The sequence below is a fragment of the Dendrobates tinctorius genome, unplaced genomic scaffold (genome assembly GCF_039654945.1).
Source record: "Dendrobates tinctorius isolate UK_male_01 unplaced genomic scaffold, ASM3965494v1 ptg000098l, whole genome shotgun sequence".
NCBI lineage: Eukaryota > Metazoa > Chordata > Amphibia > Anura > Dendrobatidae > Dendrobates > Dendrobates tinctorius.
The window spans coordinates 977,196-993,554 of record NW_027361766.1 but is presented as its reverse complement, the minus strand read 5'-3'; the positions used below and the strand labels follow the sequence as shown (position 1 = coordinate 993,554).

At 46.8% G+C, this 16,359-nt stretch overlaps 1 protein-coding gene across 2 annotated transcripts in view; it reads right to left on the bottom strand.

Moving 5' to 3' along the window:
* The window catches only part of LRIG2 (leucine rich repeats and immunoglobulin like domains 2), a 123,682-nt gene that overhangs the window by 8,804 nt on the left and 98,519 nt on the right, over positions 1-16,359 (bottom strand). Inside the window, exons 15-18 of one of the 2 annotated variants that reach the window (XM_073587052.1) lie at positions 11,291-11,740; positions 7,451-7,600; positions 5,458-5,607; positions 344-589 (exon numbers count right to left, since the gene is read on the bottom strand). In XM_073587052.1, coding sequence (XP_073443153.1) covers positions 344-589; positions 5,458-5,607; positions 7,451-7,600; positions 11,291-11,740 — 996 coding nt within the window. The remainder of the gene's footprint in view (positions 1-343; positions 590-5,457; positions 5,608-7,450; positions 7,601-11,290; positions 11,741-16,359) is intronic. The other variant, XM_073587053.1, reaches the window with a different exon arrangement.

Here is a 16,359-nt window from a genome sequence, read left to right as displayed (position 1 = left end):
ATCCATGGCTGATCATTTTTGATTGTTTTTCTTAAACCCTTTGGCACAAAATCACGTACATGTAATCTTTTTTCTTACATTCCTTCAACCCCTAAAGCAATCTGTAAAGCATCACAATGATAGATACTTGAGATATTTATTAGCTCATTTTCATCTACTTTGTGAGTAACGGTCCTTTGGAGACATGGAGCAATTAAGGACACGCAGCTGTAGCTGTCATATCAGCAGAATATAATGCCGTTGTATTAAAGGAGAGCGAGGAAGTGGAAAAATGATCTCTCATCCCAGAAAAGAAAATAATGACGTTTACAAGGCCAGATGTGGAGAGAGTTTTGTTGCTTACCACAGCTGGGTTTTGCACAGTCCTTGTCGTAGCTGGTGAGGAATGCAGACATGTCAGCAGCAGATGTGGTCAGGCTATGTGAGTGATTGGGAAATGTGTCCTTAGGAATGGGGGCTATTAGATTAGACAATGCATGGTCCATTGGGTCCTCCTCTGTAATGTATGTATAAGGACAGAATTCCCTGGTCCTCGAATAGATGTTTGCATTGTCGTAACAATCAGAACAGATCAGAAGCTGGCCGCCACCTAGAAAATCAACAAACCCTCATCACTGCATCATCAAGAAATCCATTTTTCAGCATGGAGCATAAACAGCGGGGAAAGGCTACAAAAGCTGTTACTACACACAGATTACAGGGCACAGTCAGGTTTTCCATTTTGGCTGGAGATTAATACACTCTGAGATAAAAGTTCAGTTTAAGTGTTTTTCTATCAAACAGAAATAATGAATTTCAACATCATAGCTCCTGTCTCCCTATGATCAGCCTCCGTGTCCACAAGCTTCTGCGCTTTACTGCCTGCATCAATGTGTTCGAGAACCATGTCTAGTCACATGACAGCGGCACCGATTCTTCCATAGTGACGTAAAATCATGTTAGGCTATGTGCACACGTAGATTTTGGTCCTAAGGATTTTTCCGCGCGGATTTGTAAAAATCCGCAGGTAAAATCTCAGGTCAAAAGACCTGCGGTTTACCTGCGGATTAGCCCTGCGGTTTCACACCTCTACAATGGTGAAGGTGTGAAACCCCAGCGGAATCCGCACAAAGAATTGACATGCTGTGCACAGCGTTTTTGGTTTTACCATTGCAAACAATGGTACTGTACAACGCAGCAGAAACTGCTGCGGACCCGCAGGGCCATAAACGCTGCGGATCCGCAGCAGAATCCGCACCGTGTGCACATAGCCTTACATTGTTACAGGCAACAAGTTATTGCAGAGAAAACAAGCGACAGGAACCAGGCTGAGACCATTTTGAATAAACCATTATTGTCAGCAATCCATTATCGCCATCCACAGAGAACTACTTCCCAAGTATTTTTACAGGGTGATTGTTTCTCTAAGGCCTCTTTCACACATCAGGTTTTCGCCGTCAGGCGCGATCCGGCGCTTTTGACAGAAACCGGATCCGGCGAAATGCAATGCCGGATCCGGTTTCCCCCCCATTGACTTGCATTTGCGCCGGATGGCCATGCGTTTCATCCGGTTTTCGCCGGATCCGGCAATGTGTCGCGATCCGGCGTCTGGAAAAAACGGCTACTGTAACGTTTTTTGTCTCCGGCGAAAAAGCCGGACACGCCGGATCCGGCGCGTCCGTCTTTTTCACACAATGAAAGCCTATGAGCGCCGCAATGCGCCTGATCCGGCGAAAGCCGGATCCGGTTGCCGGATCCGGTTTTTTGGTCTGAGCATGCTCAGTAGCTCTGCCCACAAGACATATATAAAAGCAAGACAGTGGGACCCACAGCCACACCCAACATGCCACCCAAGAAAGCAACCAAGCGCAGCAGGAGAAGGCAGGAGACCACTGCAGCACCATCAGCACCACCACCACCCCAAATGGAGCAGCAAATGGAACATGCTGAGGAGGGGAGGCCAGCAGCAGATTAGAAACGGTAATTATCAAATCCCCCATTCCTCCAAACTAGGGCTATTGAATATCAAGATATTCATTGGCCCTTTGTTTCTCTTTATTCAACAGCCGCCCAATAGATGCAGCAGCAGCAGCAGCAATGGCAGCAGGTGGAACACCACCCACAGGCATGGAGTGTCGCCACCAGGAAGACAGCACATCATCTTCTGGGAGCCCTCCCTCGCATCGTCAGCGTTTGACGGTGTTTTTATTTCCAAAATCCATCATCTCTGTAATATATGTCTATTCATTGCCTTTTATTTCAAAACAGGATTCACAAGATGAAGAGGAGCTCCCAGAAGAAGAAGGAAGGGGTGGACAGACACCTGGAGTGGGCTCACAATTGGTAAGTTTTTTGCATCAAACGCAGAAACACAACATCACACTACACACAACACATAGAAAACAATGTTCTGCAGACCACACACAGCAAACAAATGCCTACATCCAAAGACATAACATTTTTTGTTTTCTTCTCTAGTCTTCCCAATCTGGTGCTCGGCCAAGAGGTCCTCGCAGTGCCTCCCAGGGTCGTCGGCGACAGCAACGCGGCGGTCACCAGCGTGTAAGTATAAATATTTTTGCTTTGTTTTTTTGCACTTTTTATTTCATTTCTTTTGTGGAGGCTAATTATGTTATTTTTGTCTTTTTCTTTAACAGCCTTCACAGCGTGCTCCCGACTCTGACGGTGAGGATGGAGGACTCGATGTGGACCACCTCATCGATCTCGTCAGAGAAAGGGAGCCGCTCTGGAATATGGCTGACCGCCGCCACGCTGACCTTATCGTTACCCGACGACTCTGGGAGGAAATCTGTTCGCTCCTTGTGGGCCGCTGGGAGGACCTCGATGTTCGGGCCCAGATTAAAGAGCGTAAGTATATACAGTACCGGTTGCTTGATGTAAACCAGTGTTTCCCGAACTCCAGTCCTCGTGGTCCCCACGGATCATGTGTTCAGGATTTCTATTTACTATGGAAATCCTGAAAACATGACCCCTGGGGACCATGAGGACTGGAGTTTGTGAAACACTGATGTTGTATACTAACCACTCCTTTCTCGTTTCAGGGAACAGAATTGTGAATCGGTGGCGGTCTGTGAGGGATCGTTTCAAGAAGGAGTTCAATAAAGAGATGCGGGCCCCGAGTGGATCTGGAGGACGCAGGAGCAAGTACAAGTACGCACAAGCCCTGTCGTTCCTCCGGGAAACAATGGTCACTAGAAGGTAAATATTACACACCACATGTGAAAAAAAATGTTAGATGTAACTTTTTTTTTTTCAGCCAGGGCCATACCATGTCAGTATTTTAATTGTTTTTTTTTCTCTTTATTCCACAGCACGGTGAGCAGCACTCGGGAGCCTGCACGATTGGACCCTTCTGAGGCGATCCCTGAGGAGACCGGCACCGAGGGACACTTCGACCGCCCCGGTACATCTGCACCTTCCCAGCCTTCCCACACATTCGACCCATCTGTCCCATCCACCAGCACAGGAGCATCGTGGCCGCCTACATTACATGAAGCTGCTGGTGAGGAGATCGCTTTCCCTTTACCCCACCCTTCTGCCCCTGCCACCTCTAGTACACCTGCGGGTACTGGGCGGCAGCGGCAGAGGGGTCAGGAAAAGAGTTATGCGCCAGAGTTCTTGCATCTGAATGCATCTTTCCAGAACTGTCTAAAAGTCTTGTCAGAGCAAATCTCCGCAGGCTTTCAGCAGATCAACTCCAGCATTCTGGAGGTGAAGACACTTCTGCAAACCATGCATTCAGAAGCAAGATCTTCGCCAAACCACACCTTTTTCAGGTCTGTTGTGGAGCGCATGGCAACACTATCTCCTACCCAGCAGATGCATGTAATGCATTCGTGCCACGGTGCTCTACAGTAGGTTACCTCCCAACCTCCACCTCCCACCACTGTAGTTCCTCCACCTGCACCCCCTCCAGCCACTTTCCATCCTCCCCCTCCTATTACATCTGCACCCCCTCCAGCCACTTTCCATCCTCCCCCTCCTATTACATCTGCACCCCCTCCAGCCACTTTCCATCCTCCCCCTCCTATTACATCTGCACCCCCTCCAGCCACTTTCCATCCTCCCCCCTCCTATTACATACCAGCAACCTTCCCAGTACCAGCAACCTTCCCAGTACCAGCAACCTCCCCAGTACCAGACATCTCCCCACTTCCAGCAACCTGCCCCGTACCAAACTCCTTCCCCGTACCAAACTCCTTCCCCGTACCAAACTCCTTCCCCGTACCAAACTCCTTCCCCATACAACTTTCCATCAACATCATCTGCTCCTACAGTCCCTGCCCAACCCTCCACTCCACCGCCCACCACCTCTTCTGCCTCCCACATGTCCACCCATTCTGTAGCTGTTTCCACACCATCACCTCTAACTGTTCCTTCCCCACCACGATCCCAGTCCTCTCTCCACACTCCCATTGTCGAAGTGTCCCGCAGCCCCTCCAGCAGTATTTCCACCCCACACTACACCGAGTTATAATGTTTTTTTTGTAATAAAAATGCCCATTTGGTTGGTTTCAAACCTTTATTAAAAAAGTTTTTTTAACTATAAAAACAGTTTACACAAAAAAAATATTTTAAATAAAAGTTAAATTATTGTTTACACTGGTTGTCTGTCATTTCTTTCTGCGGCGAAATAGGTTTAAAAAAAAAGGTTAAATACAGGGTATTTAAAAGGTAAAAAGGTATTCAAAACAAGGTATATAACTGTGGGTAAATTTTAGCTTTTTGCCACAGTTGTGTTCCTGGTTGTGTTTGAAGCAAAGTATTTCACCTGAAAAGTTGTGTTTATTGTTGGTGATTTCCTAACAATGTACACAACTTTTGTTAAAAGGTGAAATACTTTGCATAAAACACAACCAGGTACACACCTGTGGCCTAAAGCTAAAAATAGTAAGACCATGACAAGATAGCCAACTTTGGTTGGCAAAGGTATATACTGTTGGTCCAGAAGGTACACAAGTTTGGTTAGGGCACAAATCTTTCACACTCTGTCATCCTGCCAGTGTACTCTGCCTTGAGGTGACATAAAGTATAGTGCAAAATTGTCCCTCATTACTGAAACCGTCACAGAACTTCTAGTGGTAATATTTCCAATGACAACATCCATCTTCGCCAGTAACTTGCTCTTCTCTCCAACCTGCACTTTCTCCTCTACAACCTGTCAAAGAAGGGCTGTAGGAACATGCTATATATAGTTTTCCAGTAGCCAATCCCGTTCGGAAGGCCACAAGGGTCAATTTTAAAAACCAGATCCGGCGTAATCCGTCGAAAAACGGATAGAAAAACGGATGAACCGGATGAGACGGATCCGGTTTTGTCTGTCAAGAACAAGACGGATCCGGCAGAAAACCGGATCCGGCACATCAGGTTTTACAAAACATTTGCCGGATCCGGCATTCCGGCACGACGCCGGATCGCGCCTGACGCCGAAAACCTGATGTGTGAAAGTAGCCTTACCTGGAACGGGAAGGCTGTCCCTTCTGTCTATAGAATGTAAGCCATTGCCGCGACCATACAATTGCTGGATTCTCCCATTCTGCATATTAGATGCATACTGCGCATTCAGGATTTCAGCATCTGACTCACTACCGGTATCCACGTACAAACCTTAGGGAGAACAACAGTATATTGCAGTGTAAGTTTCAACCATTAGAACCTTGACTACCAAAACGGAGGCCTCTCGGTCCCGCACTGTGCTGGTCCATGCCAATAAGGCATGGACCAGACTGAACAAATGCTCAGGAGTTATGCACCAGACAAAGGTCATTGTTAGGATGGAAGCAGTTAGGATGGAAGCAGATACATCCATCAACACCATTGAGACACACTTGAAAGAAAAACATGGTATACATTTCTTAGTAGTGGCTTTCTGATTAGGAAAGTGCAGTCTGATGTGCTTTTCTATACAGGTAATGGTATGCCAATGCATATAGGGCAGACAGAAGCCAAAAGAACATATTTGTGGCCTCAGTTTGATGAATGATGATTTATAGCACCGTGCTTGTGCTTCTGGAGATATGCTCACCATATATTTATTTACATTGACAAATACATATAGCAGAACATCCTCTTACGTGTTTCGGAATGAAATTCCTTAATCATAGGCTGTGATTAAGGAATTTAATTCCGAAATGCGTAAGAGGATGTTGTGATACGTATCTTAAAGTTGTCTATGCACGTGATTTTTTAATAAAAAGGAGTTCATCCTGGAGGACAGAGTGCAGACCTTTTCTTCAGTTGCATACATTGCTAAATGGCTTGTTACTTACCTAACAATTGATAGTCTCTCTCAATATGAAATTTATGGGGCTCAGGCCACCCCAACCGATAGCTAAAAACTGTTGCAACAGAATCCAGAACGAAGATGTAAGGGGCGGAACACAGCAGCCTGCTACATTGCCAGATACTGCAGTACATTCACTTGAATGATAAAGTGCAGTACTCTGTTGTGGCCGCTAAGCAATGTACGGGGCTGCTGTGTTCCTACAGTACCTTTCTTAATTCGGGTGTAGCAAGTGTTATAGTATCACCGATCTCACACTGACAATCTAGCCACTCAACAGATTTTAAAATAATTAGAGTCTAGAAAAGCCGGTTAGGTGGGATCTCCACTCTGAAGCAATGTGACATGTCAACGTTACCTGGGCTCAGTGCAGGGCTCAGAAGGGGCCATTTGGTTTATGGGGTGTAGAATTTAATAGATTGCTTTTCTGAGGCGTCATGAAGCTTTCCAGCATCTTTAAGCAACTAGTAACGCGAAAACGTTTTTTTCAGTTCAGGGTAGGGGAGTGCTTTTGGCATGAATTTCAGTTGTTATTGTTGCCATAACGTTTTAATTGATATTCATATTTTTGGGAAACAGACTAAATGACTAAATTTAGAATGAAATCTTTACTTCAAGTCCGAACAATCATAGGTTGGACACAGTTTTATTGTAACAAATGTTTTAGCATCCCTCAAATAAATTAGATAAGGTTGTCGGCCGCCATAGAAAGCTGCAACTCAAGAATGAAATGCCTGTGAGCAGGGCTATAATATACAGCTGACACCTGCTGTTGATGAAAGACTGCTTGTGAGCCAGTTTCATCACTGCATTGTACATGTACTCCTTGCCCACGGTGCAGTACATGTATGGCAGAGGACAGGAAGTGTTTACAATAAAAAAAAAAAAAAAAAAAAAAAAAAAAAAAATTAAAAACCCCTCTCAAACAGTGCCACTCCTGTCTATGGGTAAATTGCGAGATCGCCATCTCCATGGAAAATTTACATCCCTATATGTGAACATTTTTCTGCCCAAATTGTTCTTCCTTCATTACATAAAAGATAAAAGCAGGAAAAGTAAAATCAGAAGCATTTAGCGTAAGATGTCTGCCAGATACATTTAACTTGACAAATATTATAGTTGTGACATGTAAAAAAGGAAGCTGTGCTCTGGACGCCATGTACTTACCATCTGTCCCCTTGTGAACACAGCCGCTGGCAGGAGGCATGAGCTGTTGATGGCTGCCAGCCTCGGAGTTACTGTACCCTTCTGGCGGCTCAGACAGGGTTCCTTGGGAAGACAGGTAGCTGGGGATGTCAGCAGGTAGATTCAGGTCCTCTGAAGAAATGAGACAAAATATATAAAAGATTAACCAATCGCTGACTCTAGTAAATGTTTCCTGTGTATAGAATACAATAATTCCAGATGTAACAATCGCCATACAGTAGAGGTATCAGATCTCATTCACTTCATAACTTTCACAAAACAAGTGAGAAATCCTGATGGGTGTGTGAGGCCTTAGGCTGTGTGCACACGGTGCGGATTCTGCTGCGTTTCCGCAGCGGTTTTGCCCCTGCGGAAATGCAGCAGTTCCGTTGACAAAGTACAGTACAATGAAACCCTATGGGGTTTCAAAAACGCTGTGCTCACGGTGCGGTTTTTTCCGCGCGGTTTTCAAACTGCAGCATGTCAATTGTTTGGGCGGTTTCCGCAGCGGTTTCACACCTTTAACATAGTAGAGGTGTGAAACCGCAGGGCAAAACCGCAGACCAAACCGTAGGAAAACCGCAGGTCATTTTACCTGCGGTTTTACCTGAGGCTCCGCATGGAAAAAACCTGCAGGTAATTCTGCACCATGTGCACATAGCCTGAGGCAATGCGATGCTGTTAGGGCACCTTCAGATGCTGGAAATCTGCATGTATTTAATGTGTTACTGAATATGCACTGTAGAACGGAAATGACGAATTAGCAGGTTTAACATTGACACATGGAAACTAGCTTTATTGAGTAGGGGTACATCTACATGCAATTGTGCGGTAGGGGCGAGTCTCCAACTTGTTTTGGAACTTCCCAATAGAAAAAATTTACCATGTGAACACAGTTAGGTCCATATATATTTGGACAGACAACATTTTTCTAATTTTGGTTCTAGACATTACCACAATGAATTTTAAACAAAACAATTCAGATGCAGTTGAAGTTCAGATTTTCAGCTTTCATTTGAGGGTATCCACATTAAAATTGGATGAAGGGTTTAGGAGTTTCAGCTCCTTAACATGTGCCACCCCGTTTTTAAAGGGACCAAAAGTAATTGGACAATTGACTCCAAGGCTATTTCATGGACAGGTGTGGGCAATCCCTTCATTGTGTCATTCTCAATTAAGCAGATAAAAGGCCTGGAGTTGATTCGAGGTGTGGTGCTTGCATTTGGAAGGTTTTGTCTCTGTCCAAATATATATGGACCTAACTGTATACTTGTGTTGTACTGCGGATTACTAGGGACCTAGCCTTTCCAAAACGTAGCAAGTTTAAACTTCTCCCAATGTAGCACACACATGTACATTATATGTTATATATGGGTGTATAGAGCAGGCACCTGCCCAGCTGCAGTCACTGATGTTTAGTCATTTAGATGCCGCTGTCATAGTTGCAATCCACGTCCCACTCCTCTCCACGCAAGATCTTGGGAAGTGGGTGGGGGCGCAATGAGCTACCATAGCAACAAGGTGATTACTGAAAGTCACTGACGCTCATCTTTCACCCAGGCGGGATTGCATATGAGATAGTCAGATAATTGCAAGCTCAAGAGCCTAACAGGGATAAAAAGAATGGATGGCAGTAAAAGAGAACCTGTTACCAGAAAAAAAATGTTATTAACAAGTAGATATGGGGTCAATTTAGCATTAGTAACCTACCTGAAGACTGCATATAGCCCCTGGGGGGAGAAAAGGTACTTTAACCTTCCAGGCAGCATTCATTTTCAGTCACGGAGTGGGGCCAGCACAGTTACAGCGGCTGCTCTGTATACTCACGGCTTTGCCCCTGTGAAAAACTGCAATGCTCCCGTGGGAAAGTTAATTTTCTCCCCGCAGCATTCAGCCAAGTATGGGCACTGGACAGGTTAGTATTGCCAATAACCTGCAGATTAACCTCATATTTGCAAGTTAATAGCGCTTATTCTAGTGACAGACATAATAATAATAATAATAATAATAATAATAATTTTTATTTATATAGCGCCAACATATTCCGCAGCACTTTACAATTAAGCGGGGACATGTACAGACAATAAATTCAATACAAGTTAAGACAATTCAAACAATGACATTAGGAGTGAGGTCCCTGCTCGCAAGCTTACAATCTACAAGGAAATGGGGGGACACAGTAGGTGAGAAATGCTTGTTAATTCAGGTCTGGCAATTATAATAGGGATTTTCATATAAAGCTGCATGATCCGGTCATCAGCCCGTGTGTTTAAGCGCAATAGACAAGTATCAAGTGCAGTTATCATGTGCATGAAGGGTGTGGAGACAGATGAATAGTAGGGTGCAGATTCAGAATAATATTTGGAAGGAGGGAACAGGGCAAAGTTAGCTTGCTGAGTAGTTGATGTGATAGGCTTCTTTGAAGAGATGGGTTTTCATAATATTTAAAAATGTTAAAAAATAAATAAAATCACCCCATTTCCCCACACAATAGATATTGGTATGGTATGGTATGGATGGATGGACACACATATGTACCCCAAAATGTTACCAATAAAATTAAAGCTCACCTTACTAAAAACTAACCCTCACACAAGTCCATTGATCGAGAAATAAGAAAAAAAGTTTCGGGTTAAAAAAAAGTGACACAAACTAAGTTCTATTTATACTAAGTTCTGCAATTTTTTTTAAATCAAAATCTTAAAAAAAAATAAACAACTAAAACTTTGGTATCACAAGTTTTGTTTTGACCTGAAGAAGCTTATTGCCAGATCATTTCTACTGCACAATGAATGCTGTATAAACAAGAAAATTAGGTGTTTTTTTTCTACCAATCCACCCAGAATTTATTTTTTAGCACACTATATGGTAAAATGGGGACAAAAAGGGCAAAGAAAAAAAAACTACAAATCGACCCTCCCCCCCCAAAAAAAAACCAAGCTTATTTGTCAGTGTATTGAGAAGAAAAGATAAATAAAAAGTAGCCAATCCTTTTACTTTCATTGCTTAAAAAAAAAAAAAAAAAAAAAAAAAAAAAAATCGCAATCTCTCTGAAAGTGAAAAAAACAAATATGAAAATAGGGCTATTAGTCAAATTTTCCATTTATGGACAATTTTAAAATGGAAATGCTGCCGCAGACTGCAGGTCTCAGTGAGCAAAAACAAAGTTAGAGAGTTCCACGAGACATCTAGTGGGCATAGTCCTCACACATTAGGCTCTGTGGGGGGGGTTAATTCCGGCACATTTCTTTTTAGTAAACAATAAGACCTGTGTAATCGCTCCCACCCATGACCTACAATAGAGGCCTCTGCAGGTTCCTAGCTAGGAACTGAACATATTAGATTACTAAGATCCCAGCAGAGTTCTGTGCACAGCAGATGAAAAGGCTCACATCATCGGTATCTGGATTTTGCTTTTCAAGATCGTAACGTATTCCCAAGCCTTGCTTGGCAGCGTGCTTTGTGGTTAGCTGTACAATTCAATTCGTTACCATCGGCTTTTCAGTGTACATCATTTATCGGGATGAAGCAGGCGGAGACATGAAGGGCACAGAGGCTGAATTTGCTTTGTCATGTTTCTGAGGTCAACAACATGTAAGCCTTGCAGGTGACGGGCGTGTGTGTGCATCTAAACGTAGGAAAAATGGTGTACTCTGGGGAGATTCCTGCCAGAAGGAGCAGTTACTAGCCCTATATTTCTGATGACCAATAATGCCTGAAATTAACAATCAGGATAAAACTTCAGTCAATTCATTACCCATGACACAAGCCAGGGTCGCCTATTGTGAAATAGAAGTGAATAGCCGTGATACAGCAACTTACCGGTATTGGTGATGCTGTAGTCTTCACTTTTCCTTCTCATATGGTATATAACAATCACCCAGACCAATGATGTCCCCACGACACAGCAGACAACCACAATTATGACGATCCCAACAGTAGTCCACCCATCTTCTTCATAGCCAATGATGGTTTGTGAGGAGTCACAGTTTGGTGATGACAAGACATATAGGTTGATGTGACCCCGCTCAGTTCCAAGGGTATTAGACATGCTGCATGTGTATTTCCCAGCATCCTCTGGGCCTGCATCAACAATAATGAGCAGCTGATTTGCGGCTGCAAAAAAGTGGCGTTCTGTTACCATCAGGGGCCCGTCGTCTTTGGTCCAGTTCAAGCGAGGTGCTGGGCTTCCTCCCGCTATGCACTGCAGGACAGCAGTCTCCCCACGAGCCACTGTTCTGTCTTCAAGGGGTCTTATAAAAGAGGGCGTTTCTGAAAGAAGGGACATTGCATTATTATAACCAGCAACAATGGTTAATAAAAAGAGATTGTTAAGGTTGGGGCAGCACGGTGGCTCAGTGGATAGCACTGATGCTTTGCAGCTCTGGAGTCCTGGGTTCGAATCCCACCAAGGACAACATCTGCAAGGAGTTTGTATGTTCTCCCCGTGTTTGCGTGGGTTTCCTCCAGGTACTCCGTTTTCCTCCCACATTCGAAAGACATACTGATAGGGTATTTAGATTGTGAGCCCCATCGGGGACAGTGATAATGTGTGCAAATTGTAAATATATGAATATGTTAGCGCTATATAAATGAATATGAATGAATATGTTAGCGCTATATAAAAATAAAGATTATTTTGATATTTATGGTTCATTCTTAAAGAAGCCCTCCCATGAATTTCTGTCCACTAAACCTGTGTATATGTACTGCAATGTGCTAATATACTAACAGTGCCATACCCTCTCCAGTATCCAGCGCTGTTGCGGTTCTCTTCAGACTCGCGTGACAATACAGATTCCCCAGGTCACACTGTGCTGTGTGTGAGCTGGAAGTCTTTTAAAATGATTGTCTATGGAACCTGGATCTGATAATTCAGAGACTACATTGTAAAAGTCACTTTCGGGTTACGCAGAACAGTATGATCCAGAAAGTCTGAAGAGAAGAGCAGCAGCACAGTACTGGATACTGGAGAAGACAGTGGTAGGAGAGTCTATTAACACGCCGACACTTCACTAAATACACAGGCTTAGCCGAGGATATAAAATTAAAAAAAAATAAATAAAATAAATAGAAAGTTTGTAAGATAGGTCATCAATATCAAATAAGTGGGGTTAACACCAAGCAATACCACTGCTCAGTTGTTAGCAGTTCTCACTATGGCTGGATGTACAAACAAGGCCGGCGTCAGCACCCGGCGAACCCGGGAAAGTGCCAGGGCCCTGGCGAGATGGGGGGGGGCCCACTCGGCACCTGAACAAGTTTTTTTTTGTTTTTTTTTTATTTATAAGTCCGGGGTCGGTCCCCCACTCTCTGCAAAACATCATACTGACCACTGTTTTTTCCTGTGAGAGCACGCGGTCCACGTTATCGCTCATTAAGGTCATGAATATGGACGCTACTCCTCTCCTATAGGCGTGGTGCCCATATTCATGACCTTAATGAGCAGTACCACGTGACCGCGCACTCTGACAAGAAAAAGTTACCGGCGCCTGGACTCAGGTGAGCGGCGTTGATAATTAGTTGCGGCAGGGCTGGGGGGAGAATGAGCCCAGAGGGGGAGATGAGTGAGCTGGGGGGTGGGGGGGGGGAGATGAGTAAGCTGGGGGGGGGAGAAGAAATGAGAGTAAGCTGTGTGTGTGTGGGTGGGGGGAAATGAGCCCAGCAGGGGAGATGAGAGTGAGTTGGGGGGGAAATGAGCCCAGCGGGGGAGATGAGAGCGAGCTGGGGGGGGGGGAATGAGACCAGCGGGGGAGATGAGAGTGAGCTGGGGAGGGGGGAGAGGAGAGTGAGCTGGGGGGGAAATGAGCCCAGCGGGGGAGATGAGAGTGAGCTGGGGGGAGATGAGAGTGAGTTAGGGGGGTGAATGAGCCCAACGGGGGAGAGGAGAGTGAGCTGGGGGGGGGGAATGAGCCCAGCGGGGGAGATGAGAGTGAGCTGGGGAGGGGGGAAATGAGCCCAGCGGGGGAAATGAGAGTGAGCTGGGGAGGGGGGAAATGAGCCCAGCAGGGGAGATGAGAGTGAGCCTGGGGGGGGGGGGGGGAGAGCCCAGCGGGGGAGATGAGAGTGAGCTGGGGGGTGAATGAGCCCAGCGGGGGAGATGAGAGTGAGCTGGGGGGGTGAATGAGCCCAGCGGGGGAGATGAGAGTGAGCTGGGGGGGTGAATGAGCCCAGCGGGGGAGATGAGAGTGAGCTGGGGGGGGTGAATGAGCCCAGCGGGGGAGATGAGAGTGAGCTGGGGGGGGTGAATGAGCCCAGCGGGGGAGATGAGAGTGAGTTTGGGGGGTGAATGAGCCCAGCGGGGGAGATGAGAGTGAGCTGGGGAGGGGGGAAATGAGCCCAGCAGGGAGATGAGAGTGAGCTGGGGGGAGATGAGAGTGAGTTAGGGGGGTGAATGAGCCCAACGGGGGAGAGGAGAGTGAGCTGGGGGGGGGGGGAATGAGCCCAGCGGGGGAGATGAGAGCGAGCTGGGGAGGGGGGAAATGAGCCCAGCGGGGGAAATGAGAGTGAGCTGGGGAGGGGGGAAATGAGCCCAGCAGGGGAGATGAGAGTGAGCTTGGGGGGGGGGGGGGGGGGGGGAGAGCCCAGCGGGGGAGATGAGAGTGAGCTGGGGGGTGAATGAGCCCAGCGGGGGAGATGAGAGTGAGCTGGGGGGTGAATGAGCCCAGCGGGGGAGATGAGAGTGAGCTGGGGGGGTGAATGAGCCCAGCGGGGGAGATGAGAGTGAGTTTGGGGGGTGAATGAGCCCAGCGGGGGAGATGAGAGTGAGCTGGGGAGGGGGGAAATGAGCCCAGCAGGGAGATGAGAGTGAGTGGGGGGGGGGATGAGCCCAGCAGGGAGATGAGAGTGAGTGGGGGGGATGAGCCCAGCAGGGAGATGAGAGTGAGTGGGGGGGATGAGCCCAGCAGGGAGATGAGAGTGAGTGGGGGGGGGGGATGAGCCCAGCGGGGGAGATGAGAGTGAGGTGGGGGGGGGGTGAATGAGCCCAGCGGGGGAGATGAGAGTGAGCTGGGGGTGAAATGACCCCAGCGGGGGAGATGAGAGTGAGCTGGGGGGGGGAAATGAGCCCAGCAGGGGAGATGAGAGTGAGCTGGGGGGGATGAGAGTGAGCTGGGGGGATGAGAGTGAGCTGGGGGCCCAGCGGGGGAGAGGAGAGCGAGCTGGGGAGGGGAAATGAGCCCAGCAGGGGAGATGAGAGCGAGCTGGTGGGGGGGGGGTGTGAGCCTAGCGGGGGAGATGAGAGTGAGCAGGGAGGGGAGATGAGCCCAACAGGGGGGGGGGGGGGGGGGAGATGAGAGTGAGCCCAGAGGGGGAGATGAGGGTGAGTTTTGAGTGAGCCCAGCGGTGGGAGAGGACAGGGAGCTGGGGGGGAAATGAGCTCAGCGGGGGAGATGAGAGTGAGCTGGGGGGGGGGATGAGAGTGAGCTGGGGGAATGAGCCCAGCGGGGGAGAGGAGAGTGAGCTGGGGGGGTAATGAGCCCAGCGGGGGAGATGATAGTGTACTGGGGGGGAAATGAGCCCAGCGGGGGAGATGATAGTGTACTGGGGGGGAAATGAGCCCAGCGGGGGAGATGAGAGTGAGCTGGAGGGGGATGAGAGTGAGCTGGAGGGGGATGAGAGTGAGCTGGAGGGGGATGAGAGTGAGCTGGAGGGGGATGAGAGTGAGCTGGAGGGGGATGAGAGTGAGCTGGAGGGGGATGAGAGTGAGCTGGAGGGGGATGAGCCCAGCGGGGGAGATGATAGTGAGCTGGGGGGAAATGAGCCCAGCGGGGGAAATGACCCCGCGGTGGAGATGAGAGTGAGCAGGGGGGGTTGAATGAGCCCATTATTCTCTATGGCACATTATATTGGGCCCATTATCCTGTTTGGAGCATTATATGGGGCCCATTATCCTGCATGAAGCATTATAAGGGGCCCATTATCCAGTATGGAGCGTTATATGGGGCCCATTATCCTGTATGGAGCATTATAAGGGGCCCATTTTCCAGTATGGAGCATTATATGGGTCCAATTCTGTATTGAGCATTATAGGAGGCCTATTCTGTATGAAGTACATGTTGTCCATTATTCTGTATGGAGCATTATATGGGGCCCATTATTAATAATAATAATCTTTATTTTTATATAGCGCTAACATATTCCGCAGCGCTTTACAGTTTGCACATATCATCACTGTCCCCGATGGGGCTCACAATCTAAATTCCCTATCAGTATGTCTTTGGAATGTGGGAGGAAACCGGAGAACCCGGAGGAAACCCACGCAAACAAAGGGATAACATACAAACTCCTTGCAGATGTTGTCCTTGGTGGGATTTGAACCCAGGACTCCAGTGCTGCAGTGCTAACCACAAGATCCAACGGATCATTATATGGGGTCTCATTATTCTGTATGGAGCATTATATTGGGCCCATTATTCTGTATGGAGCATTATATGATGCCCATTTTCTGTATGGAGTTCTGTATGGAGCATTGTATGGGGCCCATTATTCTGTATAGACCATTATATGATGCCCATTATTATGTAAGGAGCATTATATGAGGACCCTTTTTCTGTATGAAGCAATATATGGGGCACATTATTCTGTATGGAGCATTGTAAGGGGCTCATACTGTATGAAGCAATATATGGTGCTCACTATTCTGTATGGAGCATTATATGAGGCTCATTCTGTATGAAGCAATATTTGGGGCTCATATTGTATGGAGCATTATATGAGGCCCATTATTCTGTATGAAGCAATATTTGGGGCTTATTCTGTATGGAGCATTATATGAGGCTCATTATTCTGTATCAAGCAATATGTGGTGCTCAATAAACTGTATGGAAGACTATGTGATGCCCAGAATACTGTATGTACTTCTATACTATCCGGTCTTAAATGAAAACTTT